Below are 13,623 nucleotides of genomic sequence, written 5' to 3'. Positions count from 1 at the left end.
TTTAATAGTGCATCTTTTCAGAAGATAGAGAAAACAACACTCGAAGAAACAGATGAGCAGTAAAGGGTTACTTAATAATGCATTAAGGCACGAAGGAAGTGGCATAAATGATACACAAGAAACATTGCTACAAGGAGAATTAGTTAGGAATGAATTTTCAATTGCACAGCTTATGATACACATGTATCCCATATTCTTTTGTACTAATCTATTCCAAAAGGAAAGAATTTACAAATCGTATTCTAAAGTTTTCTCTTCCCACGTCTCCCAGTGTCCAAATCCACTAGCCTTGATGATGAAGTCGGTAATGGGGTTGACAAACCAACAGATTCTGGGATGTCGAGATTTACTCCCATGGATGAGCCGAGAGCACGCTTGACATCAAGCTCATGATAGTTTTGAACTTCAAGTTTCACTTTATCAATCTGTTTAGGATACGCAAAGATGACAATCAGTTTCAATTCCTACAACTTAACTGCCAGTCACGTCCCTCTGCTCATCATGACAGGGCTTAAGTACAAAGGCATAAGAGATGATCTTACCAGTTCAATGTGGTGAATAGACGAATGAGCATCAGCAAGTCTCTTTTGCAGATCATCAACCTTCTTTCTTTGATATTCAGCATTCTCCATCTCATTTCCTCTCTCCCCTAATTCTCGATACAAGGCTGGACTCGAATATAGTGCACATAAAAAAGCAATTAGGTCCAGGGAGTCTAAACTATACCAATGCCTATGAAAGCTAAATTGCTTCCAATTATTGAAGACTGGTGAGATGTGCATGCCTCACATCAAGTGTCAGCATTGCTGTACGTTTGATCTCAAGAATATAAGTGTTTTAAAGCTAACTACCAAGGAACCATGCTAGGCGACAAAAGGTCATGTAGAAAGTATATGAATAACCAAAAAGAAAACGAATTTAGTCTGTGTAAACTAGAATGGGATAAAATATACCTGTTAGTACAGATAATACCCAAATCTGAGTGGGAATATCAGTAAGTTTCTTCGCCAATGTAAGAGAAGATCTCAAGATCTCTCTGGCTTGTGCAGTGTCATGCAAGGCAAGTGCTAGACTACCTAGAATTGTCAAATATTGCGCAACAAGTTGAAGATTCCCCAAGTGAGAATGTGTCAACTGCAATCCTCTCGCTAGCCGATTCCTGAACCAAAGACAACCATTTACTTCGCTGATGGGGAAGGAATAAACACATTTTCTGCATTTTGATTAGTTGCTCCAATGATACTTGCATAATTGTATCAATAATTTGAGTAGATTGAATGGCAATGCTCCTTTACAGTTTTAGATACAAAACGATCAATCATCCAAAATATTAATAACGATATCAATGGTAAGCGACTGAAACAGGAAAATATCAGAGACAGCTACCGCTATATCCATTTCCATCATCAGAGAAAATTTCTAAATTTCCTTCTCCTTTCTCTTTAATGCATTAGTTTCCCTCCAAAGTCGCATCAATAAGCATCCTACCCAAACTCGGGAAAGAAATCTCAAGGAGGCAAGAAATTTACCTAGCTTCTTGTAAATCATGCTGCCTCATCAACAGAAGACCGTAAGCAAACAGGACACAGGTTTTCTCACGAACTCCAGTGAAAGAATCTATCATTCTGTAAACAGGCCCAATTAAGTCGAGTGCCTGGATGGAAACAATAACAAGTATTAGAGTCTAATCCATCAGGAGCATCATGACATGACAAAAGCCAAAATGTCAGCAATCTCATCATTTACCTGTGCAGAGGACTCAGCATCTCCAATGCAAATGTAAGAGACAGCTGCATAAATCTGACACATTGCTTGCATTGATTTGCTCTCAGTTATCTAAAAGTTTATCATCAGTTTAGTTAGCTTAAAATTTGGTGCAAGTAAACAAGCATTTTAGTTATTTAGTGGTAAAATTCCCCAGCAATTTTTCAAGACCGTAATAATTACAACTCAACTCTCACCACAGTCGGTTAAGGGTTAGTTCAGAAGACAAACCTTTGCTGCTTCAATGTAATGAAAAGTAGCTTCGCTGTAACAGCCAACTGAATGGGCGTATTGGCCCCTAAGCATTTCAATTACGCTCTCACAAGCCTGTAAGATAGTTGGAAAGCGTGTAAACCACTTCTTCATCTGCACCAAAGCCTGCAAATATAGATGCCAGTCTTAGTTTTTCTTAGCTTGTGAGATAACAATTTTGGTGATCATAAATAGTAAGAAACAAAGAAACCAAGATCTCTCTCTCTCTCTCTCTCTCTCTCTCTCTCTCTCTCTCTCTCTCTCTCATGTTTTCAATATTTTTAAGACAATGCTGTTCTATCCCTCGAGTCCAGATCAAGCAGCAAAATCCATTGGACTGTCAAACAGCTTGATAAGGAAAGTGGCTGAAAGTTCCGATAGAGAATTACCAATAGCTACATAATAAGATTATAGAAAAGCTTTACTTCTTGCAGAGAGTCCAAACTCTCTCTCTCTCTCTCTCTCTCTCTCTCTCTCTCATGTTTTCAATATTTTTAAGACAATGCTGTTCTATCCCTCGAGTCCAGATCAAGCAGCAAAATCCATTGGACTGTCAAACAGCTTGATAAGGAAAGTGGCTGAAAGTTCCGATAGAGAATTACCAATAGCTACATAATAAGATTATAGAAAAGCTTTACTTCTTGCAGAGAGTCCAAATAAGCTTATTATTCCCCGAGCCACGTGATCTTAGCTTTATAAAGAGATGAAAAGGAGTAAATAGAACCAAACTTCCAGTCATTGAATTTCTTTATAAAGAAGGGGACACCAAAGAGCAATACCAGATTCAAATCTTAAAGAATCACAGATGCTGTCAAATCCATTTTTTGGCCCCGTATTCTCTATTTATACTAGAATCCCATTCCTCGGTAATTCCATGGACTTTATACACGCGGTGTAAATGATGCAGTTCTGGGAAAAGCCAAGTATCGACTATCGACCTAGAAACAGTTTATTTTCACTTCCTACAGAAAAACCATTTCTTTTATTCTTTCAAATTCCACAAAATTCTCAAGGCAAGCCACCAACCTCCTGCGCTTCAACAAATTCAGATCGTGTGAGATCCACAGCCACCTTGTTTTCAAGAAATTGCATCAGCAGCATTAAATATACACCAGCCATCCAGATAGCAGAATGTTGCAAATCCACCTCTGCCAAAAAAGAAATTTTGAAGCAGGAAGATCATTTAGCTTTATGCAAAGGAAAGGTGCCCAGCTTTTCTGGTGTTCAAGCAGGAGCTTACCTTTCACATTGTCAGTTATGCCTAGCTTCACCAGCTCATCTGTGAAAATTACATGATTCAGATTATTTGAACTTGTGTGCTTTCTTAGAGCAGACATATGTATATCACAAAGTAAGACGACAGAATCATGCAAGCTAGTTTTCAGGTTGACTCTGGAGTGATTAGCAAAAGGGATTACACATGCAGCTGATCTTGGCAAAAAGATGACCTTGCTAACACAAATGGAAGGAATTGTATCAAAGAAGCACTGACCCTGGACAATAAGCATGCCAGATTCGATTCTCTTGCTGCATTCTTTGAACAGTCCTTTTGGACGTCCAGAAACTACCACCATAAGATCAACAAGTGCATACACAGCACTTCTAGGAAGCCATTCCCCATTCATGGGAGGAGGGGCCAGCTCCAGCTTATCTCCCCACAGCTGCTTTATATTGATATATTGATCTGGTTCCAGAGGCCCAGATGAATTTACAGAAGTCATGCTTTTCAGCTGCTCTTGAAGCTGTACTTGTCTTTTAGACAACGCTGATATATCCCTCGGGTGCAGGTCAGGCTGGGAGAGACGTTGATCCAAAGCATCAAGTTCTCTTGTTAGCTCTTGTATATTCTGCGTCATTTGCGAATCAGCCTTCATAGCATTATCCAATCTTTCAACGTGCTCTGCAACACCCTTGTAGTCACAAGTCCGAAGACAATAGAAGATGTGCAGCAGCTCGTTGTAAAACAGTAGACCAAGGGAGCCTTTTCGCTTTTGGAGTTTGGAATTATACAAAAGAAAAAAAGAACCAAATTTAATGAGAACTCAAGAATGCTTTGCACCAGAAACAGATAGCGAATCAAAACCATATATATCAGAAGTTCGCTTGATGTGCATACCGAAAGTAAGAATGGTAGTATCCATCCTACGGATCCAAACCCAAACTTACTCTATCTAGCTGAATGGAGGACCAAGCCCTGTCGCAGTTATGCACAGCTCTTTCTACGGTGCTCTCATCCTCCCATTGCATCAGGTGCACGTGCAGAACAGATGTCGCGAAGAACATCTGATACATCCATCACACCGAAACAGGGAGTCAGAACAATTGCAAACACCGTGTCCCTCAAACTCATCGAAAAAGTAAAATTCAAATAAACCCAAACGCCGCAGATTCTCCCCCATACATGCACGAAAAGATTTGAGGACATGCTAGGCTATTCATCCAATCTTACGCGCATCGAAACACGACAAATTGCCAGCGAAATCAAGCACTCCGGATACTCGAATTCCGGAATCGATGCAGAACACCAACCTCTAGCTCTGGGTAGCCCAGCTCGGCGGCGAACCGGTGCCCGCTCTCTAAGGAGGACACCGAGTTGCGAAAGTCCCCTTCGATGATGAGAGAGTTGGCGAGCTGCGAGTAGAAGTTGCAGGACCAGAGCTTGGCGGCGACCCTTCCAGAAACAGAAAGGAATCCCAATAAGAGAAAGCAAACAGATGAAGGAGGAAGGGGGCGGGGGAGGGGAGGGGGGGAATTTTACGGGTCGGAGGAGGCGGCGGGAGGGGAGGAGGCGAGGTCGAGGGCGCGGTGGAGGATGGTCTTCTGGGAGGCGATGGCGCCGATGAGGTGGTAGCAGTGGCTGAGGAGGCTGGAGCAGCGGAACTTGAGGTCGAAGGAGGAAGGGATGGAGTTGAGGAGGAGGTGGGAGCGCTCGAGGTGGGACTTGGCGGTGGTGACGCTGTGGGAGTGGCGGAGGAGGAGGGTGGCGATGCGGAGGCGGGTCTTCACCTCCACCATCGGGAGGAGGGAGGTCGGGGTCTGCACCACCGCCTCCAGGCACTTGATCGCATGCCCCACCTCCCCTCGCCGCTCCGAGTAGTCGGCCAGCCCCCACAGCCCCTCCGCCGCCGCTTCCATCCTCTCTCTCTCTCTCTCTCTCTCTCTCTCTCTCTCTCTCTCTGTCTCTGTCTCTTCCTTCCGGCGAGGGAGACCCGGGGGAGAAGTGGAGGAGATACGGCCGTCGTGGTCGGCCGGAGTTCGCGGCTAATGTCTCGTCCCGTCGCAAATGATCATCGTCGGGTCAAATTCAAGTCAACGGTACCAAGATGTCCTGGCTCGAGGTTAGTGATCCTGTACTTGCTCTCCCGACCTAAAAACAGAAGCTGAAATAGATCTTATTTTGAAGGAAAAACACCACCAAAAATCTCAAATTATAACTTTTATGATAAATTTATTCAAAAAAAAATTTATGATACGAAAAATCTTAAATTATACCACTTATGACATATTTACCCCACGATACATTGTCCATTGGTATTTTCGTCTTTTTTTTCTTTTTTTTTCTTTTTTTTTGTCTTCTCTCTTTCCCTCTGCCGTGGTCAGCGGAGGGAAGCCGGCGAGGGTGGCCCTCACCTGCGTCGGGTGAGGATTGCCCTCGCCTGGACAGGCCCGACTCAGGCGAGGGCTGCCCTCGCCGAATTTGGCAAGGGCGGCCCTCGCCCGACGCCGGCGAGGGTCACCCGACGCCGGCGAGGGTCACCCGACGCCAGATCCGACGAGGGCAGCCCTTGCCGAAGTCAGACGAGGGCCGCCCGGCAGAGGGGAAGAGTAAACAAAAAAAAAAAAAAAAAAAAAGAAAAAGACAAAAATGCCCATGGACAAATGTATTGTGGGGTAAATGTGTTACAAGTGGCATAGTTTGGGGTTTTTCGTGTCAAAAAAGGGTTAATAAACGAAATCTCTAACCAGACACTACATTTACTTCAAACTATTTTTGACCATAAAAAACTCCAGCATATTATGACATTTTACCCAACATATCACAAACCAAACCATGTCGACAATTTTACCCCAACTAATTTTTAATATTATTTTTTTGAATTTTTTATTTTTCTTTTCTTTTCTTTTTTTTTTTTCTTCACTTCACCTCGGCCGCCGCCGGTCCGCGACCGGCAGAGGGGGAAGCCGAGGGCCGCCTCGCGCGCCGCGAGGGCCGCTCACGGATCCGCGAAGACGCAGAGGTTGAAGATAAAGAAAAAAATAAAAGGAAAAAAATAAAAAAATTCGAAAAAAATAAAAAAATATTAAAATTTTAATTCAGGTAAAATTGTCGCATATTATGAGGTTTTTGTGGAAGTCAGGTAAAATTGTCGGATTAGGGTTTTGATGGTCAAAAAATAGTTTGGTAAAATTGTCATAGGTGTACGGCTTGGGTTTTTTATGGTCAAAAAATAGTTTGGGGTAAATGTGTCACAAGTATACCAGTTTAGGGTTTTTCGTGGTATTAACCCAAAAAAAAATCAGGGTAAATTTATCACAAGTGACATAATTTGAGATTTTTTGTGGCGTTTTTCCTATTTTAAATATAGGCCCAACGGGCAAGATCCCCCTCAAAAGTCACAAGTGAGGACCGCCTTGCTTAAGATTTGATTTTGTGTAAAAATTGAGTCATTTTGTTAACTCTATTTAATTTGACTAACGAAAAATACTAGCATGATTTTTTTAATGTTTTATTTCTCCAACATGGCGTCCTGCGTGGCATTAAAGTTAACTAAAACACTAAAATGATATTGTTTTAATCTGAATCCTAAACACAAAATCTTAATTAAATGAGGATAAAATATCCAAAAAAAATTCCATAAAAATACAAACTCAAAAAAGAAAAAAAGCTAAAACTAACAAAAGAAAACACTTGCACAAAAAAAGAAACCTAGGCCTTCCGTCCGTGGCCGCTACCCCATCTTCCCCATCGTTGATGGGGCATCCGCGACGGGCGACGACCCTTGCCGATTAGAGAACCAAGGTTATCGCCTCGGTGAAGGCTAGCGACCCCACTGACCATTGCCGATGTTTCACCAACGATGGGGCGGTGGCCACAGGCCAGAATATTTAGTCAGCCAGCGCCCCACCGACAATGGGGCATGTATTTTTTTTCTTTTTTAAAAGCTCTTAACTTTCTTAAGTTGTAATCTAATTTAATTAAAATTTAGGATAAAAATATCTTTGGACCAAAATGCAAGGTTAGGCCTTTATTTGAAATTGACATTGTTACTTTAAGCTCTTGTTTAAATCCGTCATAATCACTTCAAGCCCTTCATTAAAAAATGAGGACACTTCTACCTTTATTTGGAACTTTCCCTTTTAACTATCTATTATACTTATTGAAGAGCGGCATTCTCTTCGACCAAAAAAAAGAAGAAGGTTGTCACGACAATATAATACGTATCACTCCGACTATAAGATATCACATGTATTTGATCATATGCACATAATTTGATCGACGATTATTTATGTATTACAATTGGCTTTTGGAGGCACTTATGGCAACAAGCTTTTGCTCTTAACCCGGGGAGTGATCCATATAGGACGGAAAAATTGCCAATATCCTCACGATGCCATCACTCCCATCTTCGTGCATTTCACTTGAGGAGTGAACTAAACTTGCTCTAAGGTTCTCTGTTTCTGTCTTTCCTTTTGTGTCCTTTATTAGTACAGAACCTTTTGTTATGTCTCTCCTTGAACCAGATGCGCACTACAATTACTTGGGTCACAGAACAGAACAAGCATAGGATCGAATTCAGGGCACGTAGGAATTATAGCACAAGCCAAAAGCGTAGGCTTGACAGGGAAATTCCAGGACACGGCGGGTGCGTCCCTTGAGGTCATGGGACGGTTTGCGACAAAATACGAGAACATTTAGCAGTCATCTTTACAAAACAATACTTCCTAACTGAGTAAATTTGTTGTTTCCTTCCGAATAATAGCAGGCGAAGCCCGAAAAGTGAAAGTTTACAGCTGAGAAATTCAAAGCACGTTAGTACCCAAAAAGGAGGAGGACATCAACCTTTAAAGCGAGGCCTCGGCTGAAAACAAAAACCTTTCAGCGCAAGGCATCTTCCAAATCCAAATCCACGCCTACACGGTTCTTAATGGAGGTGCCGGCGTCTAGAGGCGATTTGCACTTCTTCTGCAATTCCACGAATCTATCCACATCGAAACTGTACTTTTTTAACAGCTTCCTTTGCCGTCTGAGAAAAAGCCTCTTCATTAGGTCCTGGTAAGTAGGGTCTCTGGACGTGAAGAGGAAATATGCATAGCCTAGTACTATGCTCGTGGTTGTAGTGAAAAATGCAATAGGTTCCATGACATCCCAGGAGAACTCCCAAAACGTTAGCCGAAAGAAAAGCCCGACCTGAAACACAGACAACCCCAGCCCCGTCCAGAGGATGCGGCGGACTTGCTTGTGTGCCAAGAGATCAATTTCTTCCTTTCTCGTCTGGAGTTGCTTGAGCTCATCCCTCAAGGGGTCGTCATCAGGCATTAGAGCAATGGGTACAGCTCTTCTTACCAGATCCACTACCTGGTTCATGCAAACAATAGATGAAATACAGGCGGATTAGTTTCCAACACAATTGAATAGGAGGGTATAGAGATCCAGGGGCAAAAGATGAAATGAAGCTTCAAACTTTCAGTGCCACAGAAAACATCCACACAAATGGACACTCAAAAGTAGATCTGCACGTATAAGCCAAAGATACACCACCAAACCTGGACCGATCGGGACTACCACAGCGCAAAATCTATCTCTGAAGATGGATAATCAAATAGAAAATTGTGCTTCAAAGGTCAGATCTACCAACTAAATTTAGCTTAAATTGATCAAAACTATGAATTCTAGGTGATCTCCGGATTGACTGAATTTCAATGGTGAGTGGCTTCTTAAAATGGTATGGATGCATCACAGAGTTCAAATTGAATAAAGCTCAGTACGCCGATTCAACTAAGAATATAGTGAATACGCCAAGCAAATAAATACACCCATTATAGTCCTTGAGAGATTATCTGCTGCTTAGGCTATGCATTGAACTATTCCCCCTCATTTATTAGTAGATAATAAACAAACTAGATAGTACGCAGCCTTCACTATTCTTTACATTCAAAACAAGTTTCCACCGGAAAGCATGAGGATTGTTTCTCATCGCAAGTCAAAAGTACATCCATCTTGAATTAGCGAATGCATAACGAGGAGTAAAATGGTAATGGCAAAACCGAAAAGGGAAATCCTCAACACGGTTCTGTCAACATACCTACACACACATTTCTCCATCTTCTAAGGTTTGGTGTAAGTAACTATGTTAGATCTTTTCCTTTACTCTTGAAATTGGATTATTGTAGTTAACTGCAAAATGTCAAAGAAAGCTAGATATCTCTTTCTCTCTCTCTCTCTCTCTCTCTCTCTGGGTGTAAACAGACCAAGACAAACATTGTCATACTTGATGAACATGTGGATAGAAATAGCCAACGGCACATATAAAAGGAAAAAAAGCATTGATAACAGATGTTAAGATGAGTGAAGTTGCTTTAAGAGAATCATAAGCACGACAGAATCGGGATACTCGAAAAAACCGGAGACTGGAGTTCAACATTTCCATCGGTCAAAAAGATCAGTAGAAGGAATATCCAAAGACTTCAAATTGATACCCTAAGCTCTGATGGAGTTCAAGATGTCAGCTGATAAGATGAGTGAAGTTGCTTCAGGAGGATCATAAACACAAAGGAATCGGGATAGTCGAAAAAAACCGGAGACTGGAGTTCAAGATTTCCCACCAGCCAAAGCGATCGGGAGAAGGAATATCCAAGACTTTAAATCGATATCCTAAGCTCTGATGGAGTGCTCAACTAATTAGTGGGGGTCAACAAGTACATTCCGACATACTTCTTAACACTCAAAAGATTTGAAAACCCAGAAAGATGGTCTTATGCACATTGTATGAGACCAGATAAGGCAGCTTGAGACCCCTAGGATATTCTTGAGATCACCATGATAGAGCTACCCCCGTAAGAGAAAACGGCAATGGAAATGATAGGGCTCTGTTACACCAGTCCAAGAGCAACATTTTGGCATCGCACGTATTGTAAACAGAGTAGCCTAGATCCAGCAACAGCAAGTTCAATGATATCATCAGGGTAGCTAGGACATATACGAATCCCTAAGATCAAGATTACCTTATCAGGGTGAAGATAGACCTTGTCCCGGAAGAGAAGGATGACCCCGGCTTGGTCGAGGACCTGGGCGAAGGCCACGGCCTCGTCCCGGGATTTGGCGACCCCGATGCTCCGGCACGCCTCGAGCAGCTCCTCGTACGCGATCACCTCCTTCTCCTCCATCCCGAGCTTCTTCTTCAGGGCCTCCACGTTCACCAGCCGCATTAGACTCTTGGCCTCCGCGAACGATATGGGATCCTTGTCTCCAGCCGAAGAAGAAGACGGCGGCGGCGGCGGCGGCGACGGCGCCGAAGCCCCCCCTCCGTTCCTCGCCGGCTCGACGCACAGCGCCCTGCTCAGCAAACGGAAAACCGCCGGCGGCCTCGGCGGCGGCACGGCGGAGCAAATGCGGTGGCCCCCGCCGTAGCTGGACCCGGAAGCCGCCGCGCCCAGGGCGTTCAGCCTCGGTCGATTACAGGACAGCCATCTCCTCCACATCTTCTCGCGGCCACGAACGACGCCGCCCTCAGGTGCTCGACGAAATGCTCCGGCGAAAACTCTCTCCGTCTCTTCCCGTCCCTTCTTTCCTTAGTGGCGTCCGTCCATTACCGAGGCGGGGGGCTCTCGTGGGTTGCCCGCGTCGTCGATCTCGCCGCGCGCGCCTCGTCAGATCCACTTCCCTTGGTCGCGCGATGCGTGTGCTTGGACGCGTTCGTAGCTTCCCGATCGATATGGGTGAATCTAGTCAGCTTCGAGCGGTCTCCGTTTGCATTTATAGCTTCGATGCCGACCTGCGTCGGGTTTTGAGTTGTCTGAGATATAATAGTATTTTCTTATTGTTCGACGGTTAACTTCGGCATTCGCGCGGGCGGGGCGGCTCGATCTCGGCCGTTCGATCGCGTGGATCGGTTGATCGGAGCCGTTAATTTTTGTGCGCGCGTATCGGAGCGGGCTCGAGAGGTTTATGCTTAATCCTATTTTATTAAATCTTACTGTTTTTTCGTAAATTTAATATAGTAAAATTATTGATTTCTATCTCACAATCAGGACACTATTTGTTCTGCGAGCGATTTGCAAAATATTTTCCAAAAACAATCATTCGTATTGCTTACAAAAATGAATAAACGAGAAATATTTTCATCGTCCATAAAAATACTTACTTTCAATTGATTAATTATTTCGAAATATACGAATTATCATTTTTTAAAAATATTTATTTTTTGTGAAATAAACGGATTTCGAAATATTTAATATTTTTTAGGTCAATTTTTTTAGCGGAAGGCTCGCTTTGCTTTTTGTGCTTTTTAGCTTTGATCTTGGATCTCGAAGGAGGTGGAAATTTTGCATTTGCGGAAGCGAGAAAAGTCAACAGAACGGTAAGGCGTGGGAACCGTACATCAACGCGGTTGGTACGTAATGAAATTGGGGAGTCGGCAGGAAAGGGACGGAACCAACCACTATCGTGGAATTCGTGGGGCCCACCCGAGATTATATCTACCCCCGCCGGCTCATAAAGGTCATCCACGTGGTTCTTGAATTTTTTAATTTTTAATGTGATTTCTGAATTTTAATTCGATATGTAATATAATTTTTAAATTTTTAATTTATTTAATGTGATTTTTAAAATTTTGGTATATATTTAATTTAATCCTCGAATTAGATAATTCGTGAATTAAATTGAACATTTACCAAAAATTTAGAGATCACATTGAATAAATTAAAGATTCAGAGACCACATTACACATTGGATTAAAGTTCAAGGACCGCATTGAACGAATCAAGAATTCGGGAACCACATTATATATTAGGACAAAGTTCAGAGCCATTTTTGTAATCATCCCCTAATTATTGTGTGTCTAGTATTTGTAAAGTTTTTTAAATCTTTTATTTTGAGAGTATTACCTTATCTTTCATCGGAAAATAGCGATTTGAGACGGTAAAAAAATCATCGTAACTTGAAAAATGCACAGCAAATGAAACTTATTCACGAGTACGACTAGTGCGGGCCAGCAACTCGGACCGACGTGTCCATTTTTAACGACAGCTCCGACGAATATGCAACTTTTTCCTTTCTTTTCCTCTTTTATTCTTCCATTATTTTACTCAAAGGACTTTTTCTTTTTTCTCTTTTCTTTTCATGTGTTTTTGCTAAAGCTTTATATATATTTATATTTTATTTCTTTTCATTTGTTCGATAGAAAACATCGTGTTGTTCAATTGTAATTTCCTGATCGCCTCTTCTTTCTAATTCGATTTTTTATTTAAATGAAATACTTGATAATAGTTCTCTTGAATTACTTATTTGATGAAATCGTTACATTTTGTTCCTTTGAAAAGTAAGGCTAGGCTAAAAGAAAGCCGGCCCGTTTCAATCTTACTGCCAAGTTGTTATGGATATTGTTATTACGCATTTATCGTTGAATATAATATATTTAGGGTTCATGCGATGTCGTATTTTCAATACTAGAATCACTACCATTTAGTTTAAACTGAAAAACGAAGAGCGTTTCGGAATATAATATTTTAAAAATAATGAATAATCGCGAATATCGCACTTTGGCCCCAAATGATTAAAAAAAAAAGAAAAGTCATCCTCATAATTATTCATTCCAACTCAATGCTCCGGGTTGAATCTGATTTTCGTTGATAGTCAAAGAGAAACCTGTTCATCAATACGATCGCCTTCAAGCAAAAGAATCAATTCTTTTATTGAATTTTATTAACATGTGTCCTCTAGACGCGTATTAAGCAACCGATTAAGGATATTGCACAATTTAATACATCGCGTTTTCTTTTGTTGTGTTGGAATAAAGCGAATTATTCCAAATTAACCTTTTTCCCCGTTGATAGGAGCACGGGGCTCTTTGGCACCCAACTAACCTTTATCGGATGTGGTAGTTACCCCGTCTCATACACATTAGAAAACATGCTTGAAAAATATTATGAAACACTCGTTAACACGATCTTTTTTCAATATAATAAAATTTTTAAAAGGAACCTCAAGAAAGTCGTGTAATTTTTTTAGTGTCTAGGTCAGTTTCCGAGCACCAAAAGCTCAAGAAACTCAAGAATCAGTTTTTATTTATTTATTTATTCAGATAAGATAATAAAAGTAGAGCACCCAAATTCTACTTTTTACTGTGGCAGATGTGGAATCGGACCATCCTTTTTTCTTTACTTCCTCACCTTCTTTTCACACTATAAAATAATAGCCTGTGCCATGCACGTACAAAGTCTAGCGCCTTGCAATATTTCTCAAGCTCTATGCAGAAATTTTGATCAATAAAATTAGGATGAAAGTGTCTGTTTACTGTAATACAATTGTCATGTGATAGCCTTATTCAAAAGTTTCTGTTTGTTTCGCAAATAATGAAAACTTTGGTTAACATTTTTCAGAAACTGATT

General features: G+C 41.6%; 2 protein-coding genes across 2 annotated transcripts; both read right to left on the bottom strand.

The window, feature by feature from the left end:
- Positions 1 to 139: 139 nt before the first annotated feature.
- On the bottom strand, positions 140 to 5,200 carry LOC115670211 (sister chromatid cohesion protein SCC4). Its single transcript, XM_030591426.2, has 12 exons — positions 4,775 to 5,200; positions 4,546 to 4,687; positions 4,183 to 4,299; positions 3,509 to 4,004; positions 3,257 to 3,295; positions 3,043 to 3,164; positions 1,996 to 2,142; positions 1,747 to 1,836; positions 1,530 to 1,654; positions 954 to 1,159; positions 543 to 667; positions 140 to 425 (listed from the first exon to the last, which is right to left on the bottom strand). The coding sequence occupies exons 1-12, from the start codon at positions 5,149 to 5,151 to the stop codon at positions 243 to 245; spliced, it is 2,169 nt and encodes a 722-aa protein (XP_030447286.1). The 5' UTR covers positions 5,152 to 5,200; the 3' UTR covers positions 140 to 242.
- Positions 5,201 to 7,790: 2,590 nt separating this feature from the next.
- On the bottom strand, positions 7,791 to 10,955 carry LOC115670131 (calcium uniporter protein 5, mitochondrial-like). Its single transcript, XM_030591324.2, has 2 exons — positions 10,240 to 10,955; positions 7,791 to 8,593 (listed from the first exon to the last, which is right to left on the bottom strand). Exons 1-2 carry the CDS (start codon positions 10,714 to 10,716, stop codon positions 8,114 to 8,116), a joined length of 957 nt encoding a protein of 318 aa, XP_030447184.1. The 5' UTR covers positions 10,717 to 10,955; the 3' UTR covers positions 7,791 to 8,113.
- Between the last annotated feature and the right edge of the window lie 2,668 nt (positions 10,956 to 13,623).

The sequence above is a fragment of the Syzygium oleosum genome, unplaced genomic scaffold (assembly GCF_021117445.2).
Source record: "Syzygium oleosum isolate NSW1041296 unplaced genomic scaffold, Sole_v2.1 Sole_v2.19, whole genome shotgun sequence".
Classification (NCBI taxonomy): Eukaryota; Viridiplantae; Streptophyta; class Magnoliopsida; order Myrtales; family Myrtaceae; genus Syzygium; species Syzygium oleosum.
This window is presented reverse-complemented; position numbering and strand designations above follow the sequence as displayed.

What these genes read in the sequence shown, in the direction of transcription:
- LOC115670211 (XM_030591426.2), bottom strand. Translation starts at nt 5,151, where the DNA reads ATGGAAGCGGCGGCGGAGGGGCTGTGGGGGCTGGCCGACTACTCGGAG. An exon ending in GGTATTATCTGTACTAACAG is followed by an intron (nt 668 to 953) that starts GTATATTTTATC and finishes ATTCGAGTCCAG; the next exon opens with CCTTGTATCGAGAATTAGGG. An exon ending in CTATTCACCACATTGAACTG is followed by an intron (nt 426 to 542) that starts GTAAGATCATCT and finishes TATCCTAAACAG; the next exon opens with ATTGATAAAGTGAAACTTGA.
- LOC115670131 (XM_030591324.2), bottom strand. Translation starts at nt 10,716, where the DNA reads ATGTGGAGGAGATGGCTGTCCTGTAATCGACCGAGGCTGAACGCCCTG. An exon ending in TCTATCTTCACCCTGATAAG is followed by an intron (nt 8,594 to 10,239) that starts GTAATCTTGATC and finishes TGCATGAACCAG; the next exon opens with GTAGTGGATCTGGTAAGAAG.